Source organism: Pteropus vampyrus, unplaced genomic scaffold, assembly GCF_000151845.1.
Source record: "Pteropus vampyrus isolate Shadow unplaced genomic scaffold, Pvam_2.0 Scaffold120, whole genome shotgun sequence".
Classification (NCBI taxonomy): Eukaryota; Metazoa; Chordata; class Mammalia; order Chiroptera; family Pteropodidae; genus Pteropus; species Pteropus vampyrus.
Genome location: NW_011888901.1, coordinates 4,445,667 through 4,472,083, shown reverse-complemented (window position 1 = coordinate 4,472,083; position 26,417 = coordinate 4,445,667). Strand labels below are relative to the sequence as shown.

At 33.6% G+C, this 26,417-nt stretch overlaps 1 protein-coding gene across 8 annotated transcripts in view; it reads right to left on the bottom strand.

Moving 5' to 3' along the window:
- Positions 1–26,417, bottom strand: part of PTPN4 (protein tyrosine phosphatase, non-receptor type 4) — a 192,944-nt gene that overhangs the window by 120,498 nt on the left and 46,029 nt on the right. For 6 of the 8 annotated variants that reach the window (XM_011366098.1, XM_023534124.1, XM_023534122.1 and 3 more), the window contains one exon: positions 8,728–8,835. In XM_011366098.1, the coding sequence (XP_011364400.1) occupies positions 8,728–8,835 (108 nt within the window). Of the gene's footprint in view, positions 1–7,298; positions 7,529–8,727; positions 8,836–26,417 lie in introns of those variants that run through there. The other 2 variants (XM_023534125.1, XM_023534126.1) reach the window with 1 other exon arrangement.

Genomic DNA, 26,417 nt, shown 5'->3' with positions numbered 1-26,417 from the left:
AATTCCAAGTGCTGAAAGAAAAAGACTGCCAACCAAGAATACTCTACCCAGGAAAGTTGTCCTTCAGAACTGAAGGTAAAAGAGTTTGCCACACAAGCGAAAGCAAGAAAGAGTTCATCACCATCAAACCAGCCTTACACGAAATGTTAATGGGACTTTTAAAAGTTGAAACGAAAGGGCACTAATTAGTGACAGGAAAACATATAAAGTATAAATCCACTGGTACAGATAAATATATAGTAAAATTCAGAATAATCTAATGTTGTAAAGGTGGTCAAATATGTGGTGGCAGAAAGAAATCTAACTATAGGAAGTGAACATACGGTGTAAATATATATAGGCCTTATGGTTAAAGTAGAAAAAAAAAAAAAGCTAGTATGAAGGTTAAAAGACAAAACCAGTTAAAAATAAATATACTCACAATAGTTTAATTGATACACAAGGTAAAAAGATATAGACTATGACATCAAAAGCACGAAATGTGAAGGGGGAGTAAAAATGTAGAGGTTTAGAATGTGTTTAAACTTAAGTTTTTATCAATTTAAAATGGACTGTTAATATAAATTGTTTTATGTAAGCATATAGTAGATACACGAAAGATAAAAAGAAAGGAATCTAAGCCTATCACTATGGAAAAATCATTGAGAAAGAAAACAATTAACAAATGATAATAATTACATACCTACCAATAATTATTTTAAATGTAAATGGACTAACTTCACCAATCAAAATACACAGAGTGGCTGAGCAGATTTAAAAAAAAAAAAAACAAGACCTATCTATATTCCACCTATAAAAGACTAACTTCAGATGTAAGGACATATACAAACTGAAAATTAAAGGAAGGGAAAAGAGACCCACATTAAAACACATTATAACTAAAGTGCCAAAAATTAAAGACAAGCAAGGAATCTTAAAAACAGCAAGGAAAAAAAATGTTATATAAGAAGGAAATCTTTTTCCTTGCAAGTGGAAACCAAAGAAAAACCAGGTAGCTCTATCTATATAAGACAAAATAAACCTTGACACAAAGACTGTAATACAAGACAAAGAAACTCATTATGTAATGATAAAGGGTTCAGTCCAATAAGAGGATATGTGCAAACATTTATGCACTTAACATAGGACACCTAAATAGATAAAGCAAATATTAACAGACCTAAAGGAAGAAATAGACAGCATTACAAAAATAGTAGGGTGCTTTAATAACTCACTTTCATCAATGGGTAGATTATCCAGACAGAAAATCAATAAGGAAACGGCTGATAACAAAGTGTTGGTGAGGAAAGAGAGCCCTTGTGCACTTGTGGTAGGAATTTAAATTGCTGCAGTTATTATGGAAAACAATATGGAGGTTCCTCAAAAAATAAAAATAGAAATACCATATGACCCAGCAATTCCATTTCTGATATTTATTCAAAGGAAATGAAAATATCAACTTGAAAAGATGTTTGTATCACCATGTTCACTGCAGCATTATTTACAATAGATATAGAAGCAACCTAAGTGTCCATCAATAGATAAATGTATAAAATTTGGTATATACAAAAAATGGAATAGTGTTCAGCCATAAAAAAGAAAGAAACTTTGCCATTTGCAACAACTTGGATAGACCGTGAAGGCAGAGAAAGACAACAACCATGTGACCTCATTTTTTTATTACTATGAAAAAAGCAACCTATTTTGGAAAAGATAAATTACAGTTGACCCTTGAACAATGCAAAAGTTAGGGGCCCTGGCCAGCCACACAGCTGAAATCCATATATGACTTAAGTCAGCCCTCCACATATGCAGATTCTCAACTGTGGATCAATACTGTTGATCCTTCAACAACATGGGATTGAATTGCATGGCTCCAACTGTAAGTGAATCTGCACAGTTCAAACTCATGTTGTTCAGGTTCAACTGTATATAGAGAGAAAAGAGGAGAGAAGAAAAAGAGAAAAGAGGGAAAATAGAGAGGAAGGAAGGAAGGGAGGGAGGGGAAGGAAAGGAAGGACAGGAAGGAGGAGACAGAGACAGAAAGAAAATACAACAAATATACTTAACAAGAAGTACATGCACAAGAGTAAAGAACAAATATTAATGACTATGATGGAAAACCAAATAGGTAACAGACTGGGAATATTGGTAAGATTAAAAGAAAATTTTTTTAAGTAAGCTTGTTTAAAGTAATTAACTAAAAACAGTTCAGGGTTCCTACTGTAAACTACCTGACCTTGAAAGAAAATAATACACAGCCATACATTTACCTCCTTATTTATCTTTTCTCAGTATCACTTTTGATACTAAGTAGTTTACACTCTCTTTCTTGGTATCACGTTTGAGATGTATATTTCGTCCTAAAATAATTCATTATTTGCAGCCTATTGTATATGGAGCACTGTGCCAGGTATCAGGGTGACACAAAGATAAAGACTAGCCTCAAGAATTTGGGGTCATGAAACGTATCAGATCAAGAAAGTATTATAACTATCACAGGATACAAGAGAAAGAGGTACATTGTACCTGGAGATGGTGGTGGTGAGGAAAGGTTTTAGAAAGAAAGTGACTTTTGAGTCTTAAAAAATATGAGGTTAAAGTGGAAACGTGAAGGGTGAGGAATGAGGAATGCAGCTTAAGGTAGAAGTAAGACATTCCAGGAAGAAAAAGCATGCATATACAAGATAGCACAGATCAAGTAACTAAATATTAAACTGTAAAAGGTTCCATTTTCTATCCTTTTTCAGAAACCTAGATGCCATTACTTGTCCTGATGGTAGCTATTATATGTTGTGATATTAACTTTTTCTTCTCTTATAAGTCAGTCCTATTTCTTGTTATAAATCAGGTTAGAAAGTTGGGATAAAGAGAAACATTAACAACTTTTGATTCTGTGTGACTTGAGCATCTTCCACATAAAGGAATACTGGAGACTTATCATGTGCAAGCTTAGTTTCCTTGTTGATCTTTATTCTAACTAAAATCCAGCCATAAAAGTAAATAAAAGATAGTCTCAACAGCACAGCAGAAAAAAAAGGTAGAAAAATTTAGATTTAACCACAACTTTGCCCCTCAATAGTTGTGCTACCCTGGGTAGATTTACACACACAACACTCACCACCACCGCCCCTTCCCAGTGCCAGAAAACTGGTGAGGCCTGAAATGAATCATGGCCTGAGCATTTTCCCCATAACAGCTTCCCCTAAACTTTAAGAGTCTCTTTCTTCATCTGTAAAATCAGGTGACCGAACCAAATGGTGGCTGTGAATGTTGGCCAATGAGTATCAAACTCACAAAGGGAAATTTTAGTGGATGCATAGTAACATCTAATTATGCTTTTATTCTATATTTCCCTGATGCACATGTGTTTAGTAGATGTCCTCTATCAGAGTGAGGATATCCCTTTCTTTTCCAAGTTTCTTGAGAGTTTTCAGCCTATTGTATATGTTGAGTTTTATTCTATGTAAATTATGCCTTAATTACACTGATTAAAAAAACAACCTATATCTAACAGCAGACTCAATGGAACACTAAATACTCTCCTCCTCAGACAGGGAACAGGGCTAAGTAGTCTGTTCCCATCATTTCTATTCATCATCGTCCTGGTTTAGCCATATAACAATTAATGAAAAAATAATGGGAAAAAAGAATACAGACTGCAAAAGAAGAAGTTAAACTGTCCCTATTCTGATATGACACGGTTTAGAAAGAAAATCCTAAGGAATTAATAAAAAAATACTAGACGTAATAAGTGAATTTAGCAAGATCTTAGGATACAAGGTTAATATAGAATCAATTGTATATCCTGAGATTTATCTCAGGAATACAAAACTGGTTTAAAATGTGAAAATAAATGTAATTTACCTTATGTTTACATAATAATCTACATAGAAAATCCTATGGAAGTTGAAACATTAACTAGTATTGAAAAGTGAATTTAGAAAGGTTGCAATATAATCAATACACAAAATAAATGGTATTTCTATATGCAAAAAGGGGTAACTGAAAAAAAAAACCAATAATACTATTTGCATGGTTCTGCCAAAGACAGAATCTGAGATATTAATCTTGATTTCTCTTTCCTTCATGAACCTACTCTACTTTAATCAAACCAACAAGTTCTGTTGACTTTATCTCCTAAATATCTCCAGCACTTACCCACTTTCCTTCATCTCCCACAATCATCATTTTTTTCCTAATGAAATCCGGCCCTAATACTGAAACCAGACCCTAATACTTTTCCTCTCCTAATTTTAGTGTCATTCAGGAGATAACAGGCCTCCTCACAGCTCTTAGGAGACTACCAGACCAAGCCAGATCAGGCTGGTCCCAGAGGCTTGAACGGGTGTAGTTAGCAGCTAAATAACCCTAAGCTGACCTCAGGAGCACAGCAGAACCAAAATTCACAGAATTTAAGTAGCAGAGAAGCTACTTTTACCACACAGCGCCCTTTAAGAAGTTAGGTCAGTCAATAAGAAAGATCTGGTGCAGTGACCAAATTTGGACACAAAATAGGACTGATAAATCAAACTCTGCCAGATTTTAATTTCCTGGTTCTGTGTGGCTCCTTCCACATCCCTAACCTTAGATGGCTTAGCTCCAAGACTACCTAATCAGACCCCCTGAATTTGAATTAATAAATATGTATAACCTCTCCTTACCCTCACCTCTTAAAACTGATCCCAAATCCTTTGTCAAGAGAGACTAATTTGAGCTTCATCTCTGGTCTACTCATTCAGCTGGCCTGACATATAAATCTCATTTCTCTGCAAACCCTGCTGCCTCAAACTTTTGGCTTCTCTGTAAGTGGCCCACAAGGAACTCACCTTTGTTCAGTAACACTAGTAACTTCATTATTGCAACAATCTCCTAATTGTCTATTTGCCACTGGCTAAACTGTAACCAGAGTGATATGTCTAAAATACAAGTCTCATGTTACTTATGTAAATAAATCCTTACAGGTGAGTATAATCTTTTAATAGATTAAAAGGCACTTCATGACCTGATGAACTGCTCAAACCTTATACCATATGCTCTTCTTGCTCTGCATTCCATTGATGAGATTTTTTTCAGTCCCTCAAATGCAGCATTCCTCTCTCTTTGCCCTAGAACTTTGCACGTGATGCCAATTCTCTCTGAAAGACTTCTCTGCACCCCAGATCTGTTCATCATTCTTTCCCCAAATGGAACAAGGTTAAAAGAGACCACAAGTAAAAATTTAACGTTTGGCAGGCTACCAAAGAGATTTATACAATAGCTAATAAAAGCCCAAATTAAAGTATTACAGTAGAAACAGATGAAAGAAATATGAGAAATACTGACATGAAATAAAAGCAAGCATTTTAGCAATCATGTTCACTTTGTACTAAAACATGGCTTGTTGATATAAGAGTAATCCTCTATGTGACTTTTGCTATATTTCTTCAAACCTGATGAAATAATTTTAAAACTTTTGAGTTATGTAAAAGGAATCTTCAAAGGATAGACCAAGTTATTCCATATGAATTATTTCTTACTTCAGTTATGTTACTTAACATTAATCCTATTGCGTTAGTGCAGAGATTTTTCAAAATGTGGTTCCATAAACTAACAGCATCAGCATTATAGGAGAACTTGCTTGAAATGCACATTATTGAGCTCCACATTACACTTTCTGAATCAGAAACTCTAGGTAGAGGGCCCAGAAATCTGTATTTTCACAGACCTTCAGGTGATCCTGATATAAATTCAAGTTTAACTTATAACCACAAGGTTAGGGCATATGGAAACAGTTGTAAATCAGAAAAATATCACAACCACAATACAAACTACCAGAAGGATGAAACTGAATAAAAACAAGTCAAAAGTAAGTGATAATCTACTCTTTATTTGACTGAAGTACACCGTAATTCGCTTTGGGGGCAAAAAAAAAAAAAAGGAAAGGAAAGTAAAAGTACATATGAATAATACAATCTCAAGGCTCTGAAAAATATCATGCTGATTAAGGCCACTAAGGAACAGCCACCTTTAAATGCTTAAAAACTAAAGAAATTGTGCATAGTGAATTATAACCACATTACTCATTATTTTGCTTACTCGCTCAAACATTTACTGAATACTATTATTATACAAGACATTATATAAGAGCAAAAGCGATAAATAGGTTTTAAATGAAAACGACAAATTTCAAAAAGTCAAAGTTTTCTTTAAGGAATTTTGTTTGCCGTACTGGAACTCATTACCAAGGAAGATTCTAAAGAAAAAAATAGTCAACTATGATTCTATTTTTGTTATGTACAAGATCACAATAAAACCTTAGGTGCTTTTTTTAGTTTATTATAAGTCAAATTAATTTAACTTCGATGTGTGTCTAAGGCAATATTAGTTCTGATCCTCTAAAACTAATATATATAATATACACATGCAACATATACATATGTATAATAGATAAGCTTTAAGATGAAAAAACTCTGAGCTAAGGATTGACATGGATTAATCCTTTTAGAATATTACCAAATACCTTTGATCACTGCTGGTAATTTTATTGCATGGTTACTGCCTCTCCTCAATATGTTCATTTTTATAAGTCCTGTGCATCTATATCATCATCTTTTGGGAAGTAACATTTTGCCATAGGGAGACTATAGGATTTTGAATCAGATAGATATGAGTTTAAATCCTTTCTCAGCTGCTTGTCTGTGTCATTAAATAAGTTTCATTAGCCTCAGTTTTTCATCTTCAAAAGAATTTTGATGATACTTTCATAAGATTATGTGAATTTGGTTTACTAACAAGTCCACAAGAGATGTTTCATAAATGTTACTCCCTTACTCTCTTCTCCTTTTAAGAATGGCATTCCATTCCCTTGATACATTATTCATCCTTAAAGTCTTGATATATTTCATTTTGACAATCAGAAACGAGACACTACTTATAACATTTATGCTGTAAAGGTCCTTCCTTGGACACATTTTGGCATTTCACAGGTTTTCTGAATATTTAAATATTGAAATTGTAGTGCTATGTAAGACTTGCATGGGGAGTTAGGAAACCCACGTCTTGTTCCATTAAAGACAGCAAGTAGCTCAGGCTTCAATCTCCTTAGACTGAGATAATTTCTTATGAAAAATAAGGGTGTTAGACAAGATAACCTCTAAGGCTTTGGGTCTTTCAAATTCTATAATTCTAATTTCAGAGGAAGAATAATTTTGGATCATTAGTAATTGGACCTGGGAATATATCTTATTTAGGAAGGAATGCTTAAGATAGAAAAGTAAGACAAAGAAAAAGTAGGAGACAGAAGAAAGATCAACCCAGATCAAAATACCTCTGCTTACCGACATTCATCCTGCTGTAATGGTTTTAGAACAGAAATGCCTTCTTGCATACAAATTTATGTGATATAATTATTATCTCGTAATACATATGATCTCAATTTGTTCTTCTAGAATACTTCCTCACGGATGCTGGTTTTTCACACTCATGACAGTGAACATGGTGGTAAGTAGCTGGTGTCTTTCTCACTTGTTGTCTTGTCACTTCTCCAATCTAAAGACGGGCTTTATAGCTAAGAGGGTTATGAGAGTCAGCAAGATAATCTAAGAATTATCTTTTCTTTAAACCTCAGTGTTGCTCATACTGAGGTATGGCAGATACCTTTCTGGTGTTTGCCTGGTTTACGATTTATCTTCCTGGAAAAGCTTGCCTTATTGACATTTCTACTCACTTCCATTTCAACATGTGTTTATTTATCAAGAAATAACACTACTCCTCTAGGCCCTCAGAAAAGCTCAAGTCATCTGGTAAAGGCATCAAAGTATGAGGAAAGTTTATGTTTTAGGTCAGTACAAAAGGATTTATTTCTCCTGAGACTAGCTGGCCAGAGAACCACTTTTTCAGTCTCTCAATTTTTCTAAACTACACAAAATGTTTCCTTCAAAATAGTCATTCTCCTGTACTAATCGAAAAGGATATATTACTTTGTAAAAGAACTCTCTATAATCATATAAATTTACAAAGAATTCAACATTGTTCATCATATGCTTTCTTCTATTTCAACATTTACCACATGCTATCTTCTATTTTTATGATGTGATCTTTCCAATAAAAAGAATCATGATTATAATTACTAAGGAATTAGTAACAATCTAAAAAACTTAATAACGTCCAAGAATTGAAGAGCTCTGAAATATAATCACTATCTCATTTGGGAGGGTTTCCACTGAATCTTCCTACTTGGAATACTTATACTTAAGAAATTATGAATTTTGGTTAAAAACAGCTCACCATGAATGTCACGAAAACCTTATTTCATTTTAATGCAGGATAATTTATGTAAGACTCAAGATACATTAATGTTTTAAAATATTTTAATATTAAATTAATGTTTTAATTTATGTAATACTCAAGATACATTAATGTTTTAAAATATTTTAAAATTAAATTAATATTTTACTTTTTATGCCCAATTTTCTCTCTTTAAGTCAAGAGTCATGAATTAGATTTACTTCTTAGTTGTCTGAGACACATAAAGAAACTAGCACTAGATTTACAGACTGACTTATAATTATAAAAACCTTAAGGAAATAACCTTACAGATTAAAACATCAAGAAAGCGAGGAACAAAGGAAAAGAATTACCTCTAATCATTCAAATTAATACTTTTTAAAAATTCACTAAATCACTGAACATTATAAATCAGAAAGTATTTTATATTACGAACAGAGAGAAAAGCTAAAATAAAGATGAACAAAAGCTTAAACTTACTGGGTTATCTGTAGAATCATCAGCCAACTGTAAACCAAAATAGTCACGCTCAGTCAAATCAAGATGCTTGAAGACTATATCCAACAAAACTTGCCCCAGATCATGTTTCTAGAAGAAAAATAAAAGAAAATCAACACTGACAGGCTCTATACGCTTTCAGATTTTTAATCTCTTGGACTTTTCTTCTATTAAATTGGCAACTGTTTCCATACTAATGACTTGGTTGAAAATAAAGACTTCATAAAAATCAGTTTGACTTTAGGCAAACTAATTCAAAGAGACATAATAAATATGAAGAGATAAGGAAAATCTTTGATTGAAAATGGCTTCTGCTTTCAGGCCAATATCATGGTGTTTTGTAAATTTCATATTCTTGTCACATTAACTCATATATATATATCCATGTCACTTGTCTTGTTTTATTCTTAGGTTTAAATAACGACTAGAAAGTAACATATTTGACTACAATTTAAAACTTGTGTCTAAAATTAATATCACAAAAAAGCAAACAAAAATGGTGAAAATTATTTGTAGCAAACTGACAAAAGATTAATATTTTAATTATAAACATATTGAGAGAACTTTAGAAAAATATCTCATTATATCCTCATACCAATTCTATCATGTAGGCGTTATTTATTATACTGCTATTTTAGTAAGAGTAACTGTAACTTTCCTAAGTTCCACAGCTACTAAGATGTGGTAAAAGGTATGGTTAGATACTTCCCTGAAGAAAATATGAAACTAATAAATAAAAACTTGGAGAAATAATAAACATGTTTAGTAATAAAAGAAATCAAAGTGGAAAACTATAATGACAACAATCCAAAAAGACTTCCAATAAGTAAGATAAAAAATACTTATTGCTGGTAATACTGTAGATAGATACAACCTGTTGGGAATGCGTTTGGAAATATTAAGCAAAAGCAATAATGATAGTGACTACTTCCAGCATCCTAACCTAAGTGAAAAGTAAAATCCAATATTGAGGGAAATATACGCCAACATGTTCAACTGAAGTATTATTTGTATAAGAAAATATTAGAAAACACGTGCTAGTAAATATTAGAAAACAAATGTTAGTAAATAGTGGTATATTTTACCACTAAATTTTCCTCATTAAATGAGCTACAGCTGTTTGGTCTCTTCCAGCTACAAGTTAGAATCAAAACTCCGAACTGAAACAATATGAACATATATTTTTTTCATATAATAGAAAGTACAGAGGAACAAGAAGACTCCAGAGATGGCCAATTTCAGCAGATGAGAAATATAATCAAGTACCAGGTTTCTTTCCATCTCTCTCATTCACATTCCTATTGTTGCCTGCATTTTAAGCTATAAGCAAGATGGTCATAGCAATATCAAAATTTATACCCTTACATGACAATGTTTTAAAGAACAACCTTCCTTGTAAGGTTACCTTACAAAGAGTTTCCCTTCACGTCTTACTGGTCAGACTGAGTCAAAGGTTATTTGCAAAACTCATCAATGGCAGGGAAGTATGTGCTTCAAAGAATGCTTCACAATGGTTGTTCCCATTCGAATTATCTGTGAATATTTTTTATATTGATGCAAGTCACTCTCCCACCCTCTCCCATTCTCATTAAGTTGGTCCAGGATGGAGATGAATCTTTATAAAAAGCTCCTAAAGTAACTCTAATGTAATCTTCCAGAGACTAAGATAGAGTAGACCCATTTCTCCCTATATCTCCAGCTAAGTGAAACTTAAAAAAAAAAATTAAAAACAAAAAAATCTCTGAAAGGTGAAAAGAAGCTGGTAACTTGGCTAGGGAATTCCTTGAGTTTTCTTTCCATTTCTTTTTATTGAGGTAAAATTCACATAATATAAAGTTAACCATTTTAAAGTGTGCCATTCAGTGGCATTTAGTACCTTCATAATATTGTGCAACCATCATCTCTATCTAGTTTCAAAACAATGTCATCCTTTCAAAGAATACTGTACTTATTAAACAGTATTCCTTCCCCCAGGCCCTAGCAACCACTAATCTGCTTTTTGTATCTATGGATTTACCTATTCTGGATATTTCATATAAATGGGATAGAGCAATGTGTGACCTTTTTTGTGTTTGGCTTCTTTCACTTAGCGTAATGTTTTCAAGGTTCATCCACGCTGTAACATATAACCACACTTAATTTCCTTTTTGTTGTTAAATAATATTCCATTTATATGGATATATCACAATTTGTTTATCTGTTGGAAATTTGGATTGTTTCCACTTTTGGGTACTGTGAATAATGCTGCCACAAACACTGGTATACAAGTATCTGAATATCTGCTTTCAATTCTTTGGGGTATATATATATAGAAGTGAAATGAATGGATCATATAGAAATTCTGTTTAACTTTTTGAGGAACCACCAAACTCCTTTTTACAGCAGCTGTAACCATTTTACGTTCCCATCAGCAATGCACAGGAGGTTAAACTTCTCCACAGCCTTGCCAACATTTATTTTCTATTCTTTTGATTAAAGCCATTCCAGTGGGTATGAAGTGGTACTTCATTGTGGTTTTGATTTGCATTTCTATAATAATGAATGATGTTGAGCATTTTTCTCATGTGCTTGTTGGCCATTTTTATAAGCTTTGTAGATATGTCTAATCAAGTCCTCTGCCCATTTTTAAAACGAAGTTGATAATCTCTTTATTATCAAGTTCTAAGAGTTCTTTTTATATTCTGGACACTAGACCCTTACTGGATATATGACATGCAAATATTTTCTCCCATTTTGTAAGTTGTCTTCATTTTCTTTGATGTCATATCTAAGAATTCATTGCTAAATCCAAGGTTATGAAGAATTATCCACGTACTATTTTCTAAAAGTTTTATAGTTTTAACTCTTACTCATAGTTCTCTCAGTCTTTCTGAGTTTCCTTGAAATAAAATCCTAGACAGATGCCCATAATAAACCGCATGTGGAACTGATTCAAAGTAAAAGAGCAAAAGGTTTAAAAACTTAATTACAGTGTGGAACACATGCACGATTTTCAGTTAGGTCTCTGGATAAGACAAACACACAAACACACTCACACTCACATGTAGTAGACCAAAATAGTAATGCAGAGGTTCTGGAAACCAAAAGTCATTAGAACCACAACCGACAAAAGTAGGCCACGACTCGTATGCTACCAAAGTGAATCCCTGCTACAAAGAAGACTAAATACAGTCCAAAGTCTTACATTGCCCCAAATGTTTACATAATCCATTAGAAATGGAAGGGGAAAAAAAACAGAAATGAAAACATAAAAAAAATCAATGGCAAATTTAAGCTCTAACATACAAATAATTACACGAAAGTAAATAGCCTAAACATGTGAATAAAAAGCAGAGGCTGAGAGAGTAGGAAAAGAACCAAGGTACAACTATATATTGTCTAAAAGAAACTTCTTCAAATATAATTATGTATGTAAGTTTGAAGCAAAGGGATAGAAAAAGATATAACATGCAAATATTATTTTTAAAAAGGAGACAAGACCAGATAATTTAATCAGGGGAAAAGGAAACTACAAAACATTCATGTACAAAAGAACATAGCTGAAAAATAAATAAAACTAAAATTAACAGAACAGGAAAACTAGAAAATAGAAAAAGCATAAATTTAACTAGAAATATTGATAATTTAGCAATTGCTAGAATTATGAAACTGAGTATCAGCCAGAATATAGAAGTCAACAACATCAACTAACAGGATCTAACTGACATTTATATGATACTCTACTCAACAGAATACCCATTTTTTTAAGTGTCTATGGAACATTCACAAGATTATATCCTGGGTCATTAAATAAACTGAAAACAACTGAAATCATATACAGTATGTTCCATAAACACGATGACACCAATAATAAAAAAAAAAACCACACTTAATACATTAGACACTGTTGCAAGTGTACATGTATTGACACATCCAATAATAAAAATAGCCAACACTTATTAGACATTGTTGCAAGAGTACATGTATTGACACATTTAATTATCCTAACAATCCTATGAGGTAGGTACAATTAAGAATCGTTACAGAGTCCAGAGGAAACATGGCTTAGTGAGAAACGTCCCCAGATTGCTCCCCTCGAAACAACAATAAGCTGAATATCTAAAACTGAACAAAAAATACCCAAACTGCACACCAGCATGTCTGAGCGTGGGATCTGCGCATAAGAGCTAACACAGGTCAGAACCCCGGGTGCTAGGTGGTGGACTGTGAGAAATAAAGAAGCTGCTTCTCACAGCTGTCAGCTCCTGGGAGGGATAGGGAGAGGAGAGAAGGTGCGGCGACTTCCCTGAACAGCCCTTCCTGAGAGAGTTTGGAGTTCCACACAGCAAGCAGTAGGGCCCCGCCATCAGGGTAGAAAGCAGAGAAGCGGACGGCAAACAAACAACAGTTGATTTTTACAGGCCGCGTTGCAAAACTGAGGCTAAGCCGCAGCCCCCAACCCCTAAACCCCAAACCCCAATCCAGAGGGCCCCTCCCCCTATGCCCTCTAAGACCAGTCACCGTGGAGCCCCAGGAGAATTTGAGCAAACACCAACAAAACAGTTGCTAACACAGACAGGGACTGAAACTGAGGGTAGCAAACATGATTAAATATCTACAAGCAAATAAAGGCATTATATAGAGGCATTATTAAGGCTTTATATAAAGCAGCAACCCAAGAGGCTTAGACGCGACCTACTGGAAACCAAAAGAAAAGCACCTTCTTTGCAACAGACTAAAGAGACTTTTATATAATAAATCTTCTTACTGGAAAAAAAGCAGAATACATTTCCATTAATGCTCAAGCGAAGAAACAGTCCATTAAACACCATGAAAAACCAACGTGACAAGGCATCTCAGAAAGAAAGAGAAAAATCTCCAGAAAATAAGCTTACAGACATAGAAATATGCAACTTAAATGACAGAGAATTCAGGATGGTACCTCTGAAAAAACTCAGTGAGTTCTGAAATGAGTCATATCAATAATTTCAGGAACTGAAAATACAACTAGATGAGCAGAGCAAAGAGACTGAACCCCTCAAAAACAACAGAATAGAACTTCTGGAGATAAAAAAGAAACACACTGCAAGAGTTGAAAAATGAAATAGCAAGCTTGGGAAAGAGAATCGACCAAACGGAGGAAAGGATCAGTGATATCGCAGACAGAAATCTATAACTAAATCAGAAGGAAGAAGAGAGAAACCAAAGAATGAAAAAGAATGAAAGAGAAATACAAGAACTAGCTGATACCATCGGGAGACAAAACATAAGAATGGGTATTCTTGAAGGCGAGGAAACAGAGTAGGGACTAGAAAGCATTTCTAAACAAATAGTTGACAAGAATTTCCCAAGTTTAAGGAATGAGCTGGAGCTTGGAATTCAAGAAATCAACAGAATACCAATTATCTCAACCCAAAAAGGCCTTCGCCAAGACACATTGTATTAAAATTATCAAAAATCAACGACAAAGACAGAATTCTCAGCGCAGCCAGGGAGAAGAAAATGGTAACTTATATAGGGAAACCCATGAGATTATCATAGAACTTCTCAGCACAGACCTTACAAGCCAGAAAGGAATGGAATCAAATATTTAAACTATTAAGTGAAAGAAATTACCAGCCTAGAATAATGCATGCAACAAAGCTCTCCTTTAGATATGAAGGAGAAATAAAGACCTTTTCAGACATACAAAAATTGAGGGAATTCTCCACTATGAGGCCTGCAGTACAGGAAATCCTGAAAGGGGTCAGCTCACCTAAAACAAAATGACCAAAAAACCCCAAAAAACAAAAAACCCATAATTAGGAGTAAAGTGACTATCAGGCAAATCGAAGCAGAGAAGTGCAACTCTTACTAAGAACAGGGCATTATAAGCTTAAATAATAAGAAGAGAATTGCTACAGCAAGATAGTAATGAATGTTCGGCATACGTAGGCACAAACTGAGACAACAGCAGAAAAGGGGAGGATTTGAAAATCTAAAATCACAAAGGGAAAATGGAGATAAGGCACACGCAGAAGAAAATGGACTAATATATATATTATAATATATATTATATATATATACTATATATATATATATATGCTATCCTCTGCATACTCGTAATAGTAACCAAACGCCAAAGAACTGAAATATACAACATAAAATAAGAAGAACCAGAGGGAAAACACACAAAAGCCAACCAAAATAAAGAAAACAAAAACACAAGGAAAAGGAAACAGTGGAAACACCGAGCTACCAGAAAGCAAAAGATAAAATGGCTTTAAGAAGAAATGGTTATATTTCAATAATCACCCTAAATGTTAATTAACTGAACTCACCAATAAAAAGGCACAGAGTTGCAGAATGGATCAAAAACAAAACCCAACCATATGCTGCCTTCAGGAGACACATCTCAGCTCCAAAGACAAATACAGACTCAAAGTGAAAGGGTAGAAAATGATATTCCAAGCAAAAGGCATTCAGAGAAAAGTGGGAGTAGCGGTACTAAATCAGACGAAATACTTCAAGATAAAAAAGGTAAAGAAAGATACTGAGAGACACTTAATAATGATAAAGAGAATCATGCACCAAGGAGACATAACACTTATGAATATCTATGCTCCCAATCAGGGAGCTCCGAAATATGTAAAGCAATTACTAACAGAACTAAAGGGAGAAAAAGACCAAAACACTATCGTAGTAAGGGACCTAATACCCCACTGTCAGATATGGACAGATTATCCAAACAGAAAATCAATAAAGAAATAACATCCTTAAATGACACATTAGACCAACTGGACATGAATGCCATTTACAGAGCCTTCCATCCCAAACAGCTGCTTCTACATTCTTCTCTAGTGCACATGGAATATTCTCAAGGATTGACCACATACTGGGACACAGATATAGCCTCAACAAATATAATAGGGTTGAAATCATACCAACTATATTCTTTGATCATAATGTTTTGCAACTAGAGATCAACTACAAAAAGAAAGCCGGAAGAACCACAAATACATGGAGATTAAACGACATGCTACTGAAGAATAGCTGGATCAGAGAAGAAATAAAAAGAGATCAAGAGATACACTGAAACGAATGATAAAGATAATACAACATATCAAAACTTTTGGGACACAACAAAAGCGGTAATAAGGAAAGTTCATATTATTACAGGCCTAGCTCCAAAAACAAGAACAAGCCCAAATAAACAACCTAATGCTTCATCTTAAAAAACCAGAAAAGGAAGAACAAATAAAACCTAAAGTCAGCAAAAAGAAAGAATCAAAATTAGAGTAGAAATAAATAAAACTGAAAACAAAAAAAAAAAAATACAATAGAGGAAATAAATGCAACAAAGAGCTGGTTCTTTGAGAAGGTTAATAAAATTGACAAAACTCTGGCTAGATTCACTAAAGAAAAAAAGAGAAAGGGCACAAATAAAATCAGGGTTGAAAGATGGGAAATTATGACTGACATTGCAGAAATACAAAGGATCATACGAGTATACTATGAAAAAGTATGTAACACCAAATTTAATTACCTAGAAGAAATGGACTTAGAAAAATACAATCTTCCTAGACTGAATCAAGAAGAACTGGACAATCTAATTAGACCGATCAGCAGTATGGAAATTGAAACAATCATCAAAAACCTACCAAAAAGTAAAAAGTCCAGGACCAGATGGCTTCAACAGTGAATTCTACCAAATATTACTCTGATACCAAAACTTGGTAAAGTTAACACAAAAAAAGAAAACTACAGACCGATATCTCTTATGAACACACATGCAAAAATCCTAAGTAAGATACTACCGAACCAAATACAACAACATATTAAAAAGATTATATACCACGATCACGTAGGCAGGGGCACAGGGATGGTTCAACATACGTAAATCAATTAATGTGCTACATCACATAAACAAATTAAAAAATAAGAATCATATGATCATATCAATAGACGTAGAAAAAGCCTTCGACAAAATACAACATCCATTTATGATCAAAATACTTCACAAAATCGTACAGAAAGTACCTTTAACATAATAAAGGCCATATGTGACAAACTCTCAGCCAACATTAAACTAATGGTGAAAAACTAAAAACCTTCCCTCTAAGATCAGGAACAAGGCAAGGCTGTCCACTACCATCACTGTTATTCAATATAACATTGGAGGTCTTAGTACAATCAGACAAGAGAAAGATATAAAAGGCATCCAAATAGGAAACAAAGAAGTCAAACTATATGTGGATGACATGATTCTTTATATAGAAAACCCTCAAGATTCCACAAGAACACTACTAGAAACAATAAGCAAATACAATAACGTTTCTGGATACAAAATCAACTTTCAAAAATCCATAGCATTCCTATACTCTAATAATGAAGTGTCAGAAAAAGAAGCGGAAAAAATAATTCCTTTTGTAACTGCAACAACAACAAAAATACCTAGGAATAAATCTAACAAAACATGTGAAGGACCTATATAATGAAAACTATAAGACCCTATTAAAAGAAATTGAAGAAGATATAAAGAAATGGAAAGAGATTCTGTGTTCTTGGATTGGAAGAATCAACATAGTTAAAATGACCATATTATCTAAAGCATTATACAGATTTAATGCAATCTCCATCAAAATAGAACAAAAAATTATCAGATTTGTATGGAAGCACAAAAAATCCTGAATTACCAAAGCCATCCTGAGAAAAAAGAACGAGGCTGGAGGCATCACTCTGCCCAATTTCAAATTATACTACAAAGCAACAGTAATCAAAATGGCATGGTATTGGCAGCAAAACAGACACACGGACCAGTGGAATCAAGAGTCCAAAGTAAACCCATATTTATATGAGCCAATAAATTTGACAAAAATGCCAAAACAGACAGTGGAGAAAGGAAAGCCTCTTCAATAAATAGTGCTGGGAAAACTGGAAAGCCACCTGCAAAACAATGAAACTAGACTGTTGATCTATCACCACACATCAAAATTAACTCAAAATGGATTAAAGATCTGAATATAAGACCCAAAACAATAAAGGGCATAGAAGAAAGCAGAGGAACTAAACTCAAGGATCTTGGATTTAAAGAGGATTTTATGAATTTGACCTTGAAGGTAAGGGAAATAAAAGCAAAAATAAATGAATAGGACTACATCAAACTAAAAAGTTTCTGCTCAGCAAAAGAAACCAACAATAAGGTAAAGAGACAACCATCCAAGTGGAAAAATATATTTGCAAGCAGCGCCTCCGATAAGGGCCTTAATACAAAGAACTCATACAACTCAATAACAACAAAGAAGCAAATGATTCAATCAGAAAATGGGCAGAGGACCTGAACAGACACTTCTCCCAAGAAGACATACAAATGGCCAACAAACATGAAAAGATGCTCAACATCGCTAGCTATTAGGGAAATGCAAATCAAAACCACAATGAGATACTATCTCACACCTGTTAGAATGGCTATATAATCAACAGGAGAAGTAATAACAAATGCTGGAGAGGATGCGGGGAAAAAGGAACCCTCATACACTGCTCGTGGGACTGCAAAGTGGTACAGCCTCTGTGGAAAACAGTATGGAGGTTCCTCAAAATACTAAGAATTGATCTACCATGTGATCCAGCCATCCCTCTCCTGGATATTTACCCCAAAGAATTGAAAACTCATATCTGAAAAGATATTTGCACATTGATGTTCATAGCAGCATTATTCACAGTGGCCAGGACATGGAAGCAACTGAAGTGTCCTACGATAGATGATTGGCTAAAGAAGCTATGGTACATATATACAACGGAATATTACTCAGCCGCAGGAAGAGATGAAATACTGCCATTTGTGACAACATGGACGAACCTCGAGATAATCATGCTAAGCAAGATAAGCCAGACCAAAAAAGTTGAAAATCACATAATATCACTTATATGTGGGATATAAACCTAAAAGCAACGAATGAACAGGACAGACAAACAGAGACTCATGGACATGGACTATTGACTGGTGGTTACCAGAGAGTTAGGGGTGGGAGAGGAGGGGGGAAGTAGACGGAGTAAAGGGCATCAAATATAAGGAGGGTGGGAGAGGGTGAAGTGGGTAAAGGGGATCAAATATATGGTAGCTGAAGGAAACTGGACTTTAGGTGGTAAACACACAATAGAATATACAGATGTCAAATTATAATGTACACCTGAAATTATATAATTGTATTAACCAGTGTTACCCCAATAAACTTAATTTAAAAAAAAATCTTTAAAGATGAAAAAACTGAGGCACAGAGAATAATCACAGGTTTCTAAAGATCACACAGGTAATAAGTGGCAGGGCTTACATTCTAACCCAAATTATCTGGATCAAGAGTCAATGCTTATAGCCACTACACGATACTTTGCTTCAAAGAATTATTCTGCCTTTGTCAACAACGGCAGACTATTTATATTTAGTCTTCCTATCTGAAAGGGAAATTATTTAAACTGACAATACACAATTGCTTTGTATAGCCTATTTAAAAATACCAACTTCCCTTTCCAGCAATATGGTAGACTAGATAATCTAAGAACTCACTGCAACAAAATCCCTAGAGAAGCTGGATAAAATGTAATGAACATTCTTTTAATTACATAGCTAAAGTGAAAAGAAATCATCAGCATGGAGAAAGAAAAAATAGAAAACTTAAGTTGCATGTAAACTGTCCTAGGGCTGCCATGGAAAGATTTGTTAAAGAATAAGCAGTCTAGGTTGATCACACAAAAGTGAGACAACGAGTAGGACATGGGCTCAAACAAGGTGAGATACAGAACTAAAACTTTTCCATTTAAACCCCAAACCAAGGATGGCGATATTCTTAGTGAAAGGCAGACTATAGGGGAAAAAAATCCTCCCACCAGCCCAGGATGAGATCAAAGAAATTTTTCTGCCTTCACTCAAGATATCTGGATGAAGAAGAAAAGTCTCCTCGGAAAATTCACAACCACAAGGCTGCCCTCACATGGGTCTAAAGTTTGATTTTATACTACCTACTGTCTGTAGAACCCCAAAGGTGAAAAATTATGATAAAAAATTAGTACTGGGTAAAAACAAAACCTCTCAAGGAACACATCTTTAACCCAGACTACAGATGATTCCCAGAGTTAATGCTTATCTGAAGATAAGGTTACAATCCAAACTTATAGAACACAAGAGGAATCGAGAGCACGAGTCAGCAGAGGTGAATTATATCCCTGTAGAACTTCAAATAATAGAAGTATAGAGACCATAAACTTAAATAATAAAAAGTATTTAAAATATAAAAGGATTTGCTTTAACACAAAAGTTTATTATAAAGCTAAAATAATTAGGATAGTGTAGATTGGTAATGATAGACCAAGAGACCATTAGAATAGGAGACAAAGCCCAGAAAACAGACCCACAGAAACGTTATTTACAAAAAGTAATATTAATAAGGTGCAGTGGGAAAGGAGGGTCTCTTCAATAAGATGACAAGAAGCCAACTGGATATCCATATAGAAAGAATAAAGCTTATCCAAAATCAAAACTTCATAACTTCATACCCCCAAATTACTTATAGATGGATTAAAAAGGTTAACAATACAAACCTCCAACAAAACTGGATAAGAATAATGAAATAAGCAAATTAACACATTTTTTTAACAGAAACAGAACCACAGGTAGAACAGAGACCTACAAGAATAAAATAAAATCAGTAAGCATCTTAAAATCTCAGACATAGATAGCTTTACCAAATCTGTTGAATTCTAACGACCCTCAAAGAACACGCATTTCCAACTTACTTAAACTATTCCAATAATTTAAGTAATTAGAAATGCAGAGAATGTTATTCAATTACTCATATGATTCTAATTCAAGAGGGAATAACAGTAAAAGAACATATAAAGGCAAATCAGAATAATTAATATAGATGTAAAGTTTTCAAATAAAATAGCAAACAGAATTTGACATCATGGCAAAAAAAAGAACAAGTATTTTTTGGAGGATTCGCTATCACTAAAGCTATACATATGTAATTAACAATTTATGTTAACAGAATAAAGGAGAAAAAGCATAAAAGTATCTCCTTATTCATGGGGAAAAGATCAAATGAAACCACATAAAAACAAATTTTGATTCCTACATCATACCGAAAATTTGAGATTAACTTAAAGCAGAACTAAAAAATTTCTGGAAGGAATTATATGAGAATATATATTTTCCACAATTGAGACAGCTTTTTTTCAAAAAGAATCTCAAAGTATGAACGATATAAGAAAAAAGTAGATAAATCTGACAATATATTAAAATGAAAACTTTCTATGCAAACAAAGATACCATAAACATAACTTCTATTTCTGGCAGTACAGGAAATTACAAACTCAAAAACCTTCCAAATGCAACTAAATTACTAGGTAAAATATTTTCAAAAATTTTTTGTTTTAATGTTTCTGAGCTTGTATAAAAAAAAGGTGCAAAGAGCCAAAACAATGCGAAATCAGAAAACAATGTGAAATTTAGAAATGCTAAAGCCAGTTTCTAGCCCTTTAGTTTTCTAGCTTCCACTTGGACCAAAGGATACATATGAGAACCAGAAGTGATACCAGGGTCTATTCAGGTTGAAAATATAATAAGAGACCCACAAACTTTAAACTGGATATATTCAACAGAGTAAAAGTAAACAACAACAAAAAAATCATGCCCTGCAGAATGGCACAGAAAAGCACAAGAAATAAAAAAGTAAAAATAAAACTCACCTATTTGGTCAGGATTCATGCTATGATGGGTCTGAGAACCCAAAGAGAAAAATTTAAAAGTGGTCTTGAAATGATGGTGCCCCTCAGGTGACCGACAAAAGCAAATAAAAGTCTTCTTTGGAAGAAATCAATTTTCAACCAGGATTCAAGCACAGATTGGCAGAGAGGATATACAAAACATGATATGACTACACACTATCTTCAAGGAACATATAATATAAAGATATAGGTAGGTTTAAAGTAAATGATAGAAAAGACACCATATAAACAAAAAAGAAGTGCCACATTAATATCAAATAAAACAAATTTCAGAAAAAAAATTACCAGTGACAAAGAAAACAATAGAAATAAAAGGGCCAATCCAACAATAACACATTAGCAATCCTAAATGTGTATGCATCAAAACAACTCTGAAAAAGAAAAACAAATGTTGGAGGACTCACACTTCCTAATTTCAAAACTTACTATAAAACCGCACAAATCAAGTCAAGGTGGTATTTACAGACACTGGAATAGAAAATATATAATTGAGAGTCCTAAAATAAACTATTACATTTACTGTGGATTGGTTTGAAATGGGTGTCAAAACAATTCAAATAGAATAAATTATCATTACAAAAAGTGGTGTTAGGACAACTGAATATATATATGCAAAAGAATAAAAGTAGACCCCTACCTCACACCACATAAAATATGAACTCCAAATGGACCTAAAATTAATAGCTAGAATTATAAAAAAATCTTAGAATAAAACACAGGAGTAAATCTTTGTGACCATGAACCAAGCAATGGTATTTTAGATATGACACCAAAAAACACACGTGACAAAAAAGAAAAAAGATAAACTGGAATTCACCAAAGATTAAAATTTTTTCTTTCAAAAGATACCATCAAGAAGGTGAAAAGATAACATATGCAGTGGGAGAAAATATTTGCAAATTATATATCCAATAAGTGACTTGAATCCAGAATATATAAAAAATTCTTAAAACTCAATAATATAAAGGCAAATAATTATAAAATGGGCAACAGATTTGAATAGATATTTTTCCAAAGAAGGTATACAAATGATCAATAAGCTCATGAAAAGATTAAAAGTTAAAAAGACAGAAAAAGATATAGAAAGCAAATACCAATCAAAGAAAGCTGACAGAAATTCTTATATCAAACAAAATAAATTTTAAGGGAAAACACTGCTTAAGTATCAAGAAAACCATTATGCTGCATAATAAAGTATGAACATTTCCAAAACAATGTAGCAATTCTTAATTTGTATGCACCAAATAAAGAGTCTCAAAAATACATCCTGTAACTTGAAATGAAATACCACTTCACACCTACTAAGATGGTTATAATTTAAGTAGAAAATAAGTGTTGGTAACTATATGGAGAAACTAGAACCTTTGTACATTGCTAGTGGGAATGTAAAATGGTGCAGCTATCATGGAAAACAGTTTGGCAGCTCCAGGAAATCTAAACAAAATTATCATATGATGCAGCAATTCTGCTGTCTTGGGTATATATATCCCCAAATTTGAAAACAGGGACCTTAATAGATACCTGTACACCAATGTTCATTGCAGAATTATTTACAATAGGTGAGAGGTGGAATCAACCCAAGCATCCATCAACAGATGAATGGATAAACAAAATATAGAATACCCATACAATGAAATATTTCAGGAATAAAAAGGGATTAAGTTCTGACACATGCAATATACAATCTTGAAACATTATGCTTTGTGGAATAAGCCATACATAAAAGGATAAATATTATATGCTTCCACTTACATGAGAAATCTAGAATAGGCAAATTCATAGATTTTGGGGTCAGGGGGAAATGGGGAATTATTACTTAATGATTACAGAATTTGTGTTTGGAGTGATAAAAAGTTTTGGAAATCGAGAATGGAAATCAAGAGTGGTAATAGTTGCACAACAGTGTGAATGTCATTAATGTCACTGAATTGAACAATTAAAAATGGTTCAAGTGGTAAATTTTCTTATATATAAACACACACACACATATATATACACATACATACATACATAATACATATATATAAAACAATATTTTTAAAATATAATATACCAAAACATATCCCCAAACCACTGAATTGTACATGTAAATAGGATTAACTGTACACTTTAAATGTGAATTATATTTCAACAAAGTTATTAAAAAATAAAAATTTCCTATAAGGAGAAATTGAGAAATCTTCTCTCACAGAGATTTTAGCAAAGGGAAACAAAATTACTGACAAACCATAAAAAGAATGATACAGAAACTGGAAATCTAAATGATCAATAATTACACGGAGAAAAAAAAAAATCACACAAAAAACCAAAGCACAATGAAGTGGTTATAGGGGATATTCTTGTCTTGTTTCTCCTTTCAGGGGAAACTTTCAGTATTTCATTTCTAGGTATAATGTCTGTCTTAGGATATTTGTAGGTACCTTTCAAAAATTTGTAGGTATTCTTTTCTATTACAAGTGTATCAAGTTTTTCTTTGTTTGCTTGTTTTTTCATACATTGAAGGAAATGCTCATATGGTTTATCTCCTTTATTCTATTAATAAGGTAAATTACATCTTGCATTCTTGGAATAATCCTAACTTGGTATCGATGCATTTATATGAGTATGAATGTGCATGAGTGTATTTAATCTGCCATGAAATTTTGCAATTTTTGCTCATGAGAGACTGATCTATACTACTACTTTATTGTATAATGATATTATTCTCTAATAACATAAAGATTATACTGGTCTCATAAAATTGAGTTGTGCAGTGTGACTTCTCTTTTTATTCTCTGGAAGAGTGTACGAGATTGGTGTTTTTTTTAAATGTTGGAAAAATTCATTAGTAGATGGTAAAACTATAATGAGATACAACAACACAAGCACGAATATTAGTGAGATGTGAACAAATATAACCCTCAAACTGCTGGTTCAAGTGTATATACATATGACCACTTTGTAAAACTGTTTTACAATACCTGATCTGGCATTTCCATTCTTAGATATCTGCCCAACAGGCGTGTGTGCATGCATGTGTATAACACATATAAGGTTTAGAGCTACAACATTTATAGTAACCCCAATCTGTAAATAAACCAAGAATCCACAAACAGTAGATTGGATAAATTTTGGTATACTCATGCAGTGATGTCTATCTATTTCTGTAAACATACCCCAAAAAATGTTTTTAAGTACTAATGTCACTAGTGTCACTAGTGGGTTGACTGGGCCCAGCCTGCGGTTCTCACTTATAGTTGCCGTTAGATGGCAGCTATTGAAGTCATTTCAAATTTGACTGGACCTAATGTACATGATGGCTCATTCATGGTTGGCAACTGATGCTGACTGTTGCCTGGAAGATCAGCTGGGGTTGTTAACCAAAGAGCCTACATATATGGCCTGTCCATATGGTATGTACTTCTTACAGCATGACAGTTGGATGCTAAGATGGTCTGTTCCAAGAGTAGGTGTTCTAAGAGATCCAACTAGAAAGTGGGAGGCTTATTATTACTAGGAGTAACAAGGAGTCTCTTTATTGCCATGGACAAAAATGAGTCACAAAGGCCAGGCAAGATTTGGTGGTAAGAAACTCGGACTACAAGGATGCTTCTATAGTACTGATAACATTCTATATCTTGATCTAACGGTGGTTTCACAAAGAATTTACCTTGTAACTTATCGATCTTACATTAAGCTGAATTTTACTATACTGTATGTTATACTTCAAATAAAAAGTTACTTCTGCTCCACATGTACTACCAAAACACTCAATGAAATACTAGTTCACTTATTCACACTGGGAAAATTCTTTTGTTTAACCAAAGAAAATTAGCAAGTAAATGGCCCAATGGGAACTCTCATGTACTGCTTATGCACACGAAACTTGCAAATTTCACTCTTTACATATTAGAAACACCCTACTTGAAAGTTAGTACCCAAACATCCTACTTTCCCATTTTGCCTTCCTTTAAAGTTAGATTCAAACAGATTTTTTCCCCTAGGGAGATAAACAATTTGTATACTGGTTTGTTTTAATTAAGTCATTCTCATTTACCCAGTATGTAATTAATCTGCAAAATGCAAACTATCAACTTAGGAAGCAAATGTTTGTGTATGGGTATGTGTTTAGGGACAGAACAAAATCTCTTGACTCAACTCTCAGAAGTAAAAACTCCTAACTGGTAGAAAACTGCAGCTAAACTTATTCATAAAAATTTTTTATTGAATAGTAACTTTAGAGCACAATTTCTCAGCCAATCTTGCCACTGCTGACAATTTGTGTCAGAAAATTCTCTGTAGTGGGGGTTGGGAGGGGGAACGACTGTCCTGTGAATTGTAGGATATTTAGCAAAATCTCTGGTTTCCAACCACTAGATGTCAGTATTCTATCCAACTGTGACAACCAAGAATGTTTTGGCATTGCCAAATGTGCTGTGGAAGGGGGAGTGGGTACAAAATCAGCCCCATTTCAGAATCATGGTCATAAAGGTACATTTACAGTTCTGGATATAAGCTCAAAACCACTCGCTAAAGACTACTCTTGTAAAACTAGACTAGTTTCTCATTCAGCTTTAGAAAAACACTAAACAGAAAACCCTAATCTATGAGTGAGGAGAACAATAAGTATAATACAGCTGTAATTTAACATGAATTTTAATTCTGTTCCATTTAGTATATGTAATGAACAAATAGGAATATTTGCTCTATAAATAATGGCTAATTATAGAATGTTAAGGAGGCCAAGACAGTCTTCATCCCTCCCAACTGTGATTCTCTGTAAGGTCAGAGACTACATGCACCAAAATCATCTTGTGTACTCATTTAAATATAGATTCCTGGTCCCCAACAAAGACCTATGAAATTGAGGTGTGGAGACAGCAATCTGAGATTCTAATAAGCCTTGCTTAAGAGCCCATCATTAAATTCTTAATCATACAACTATATAAGAA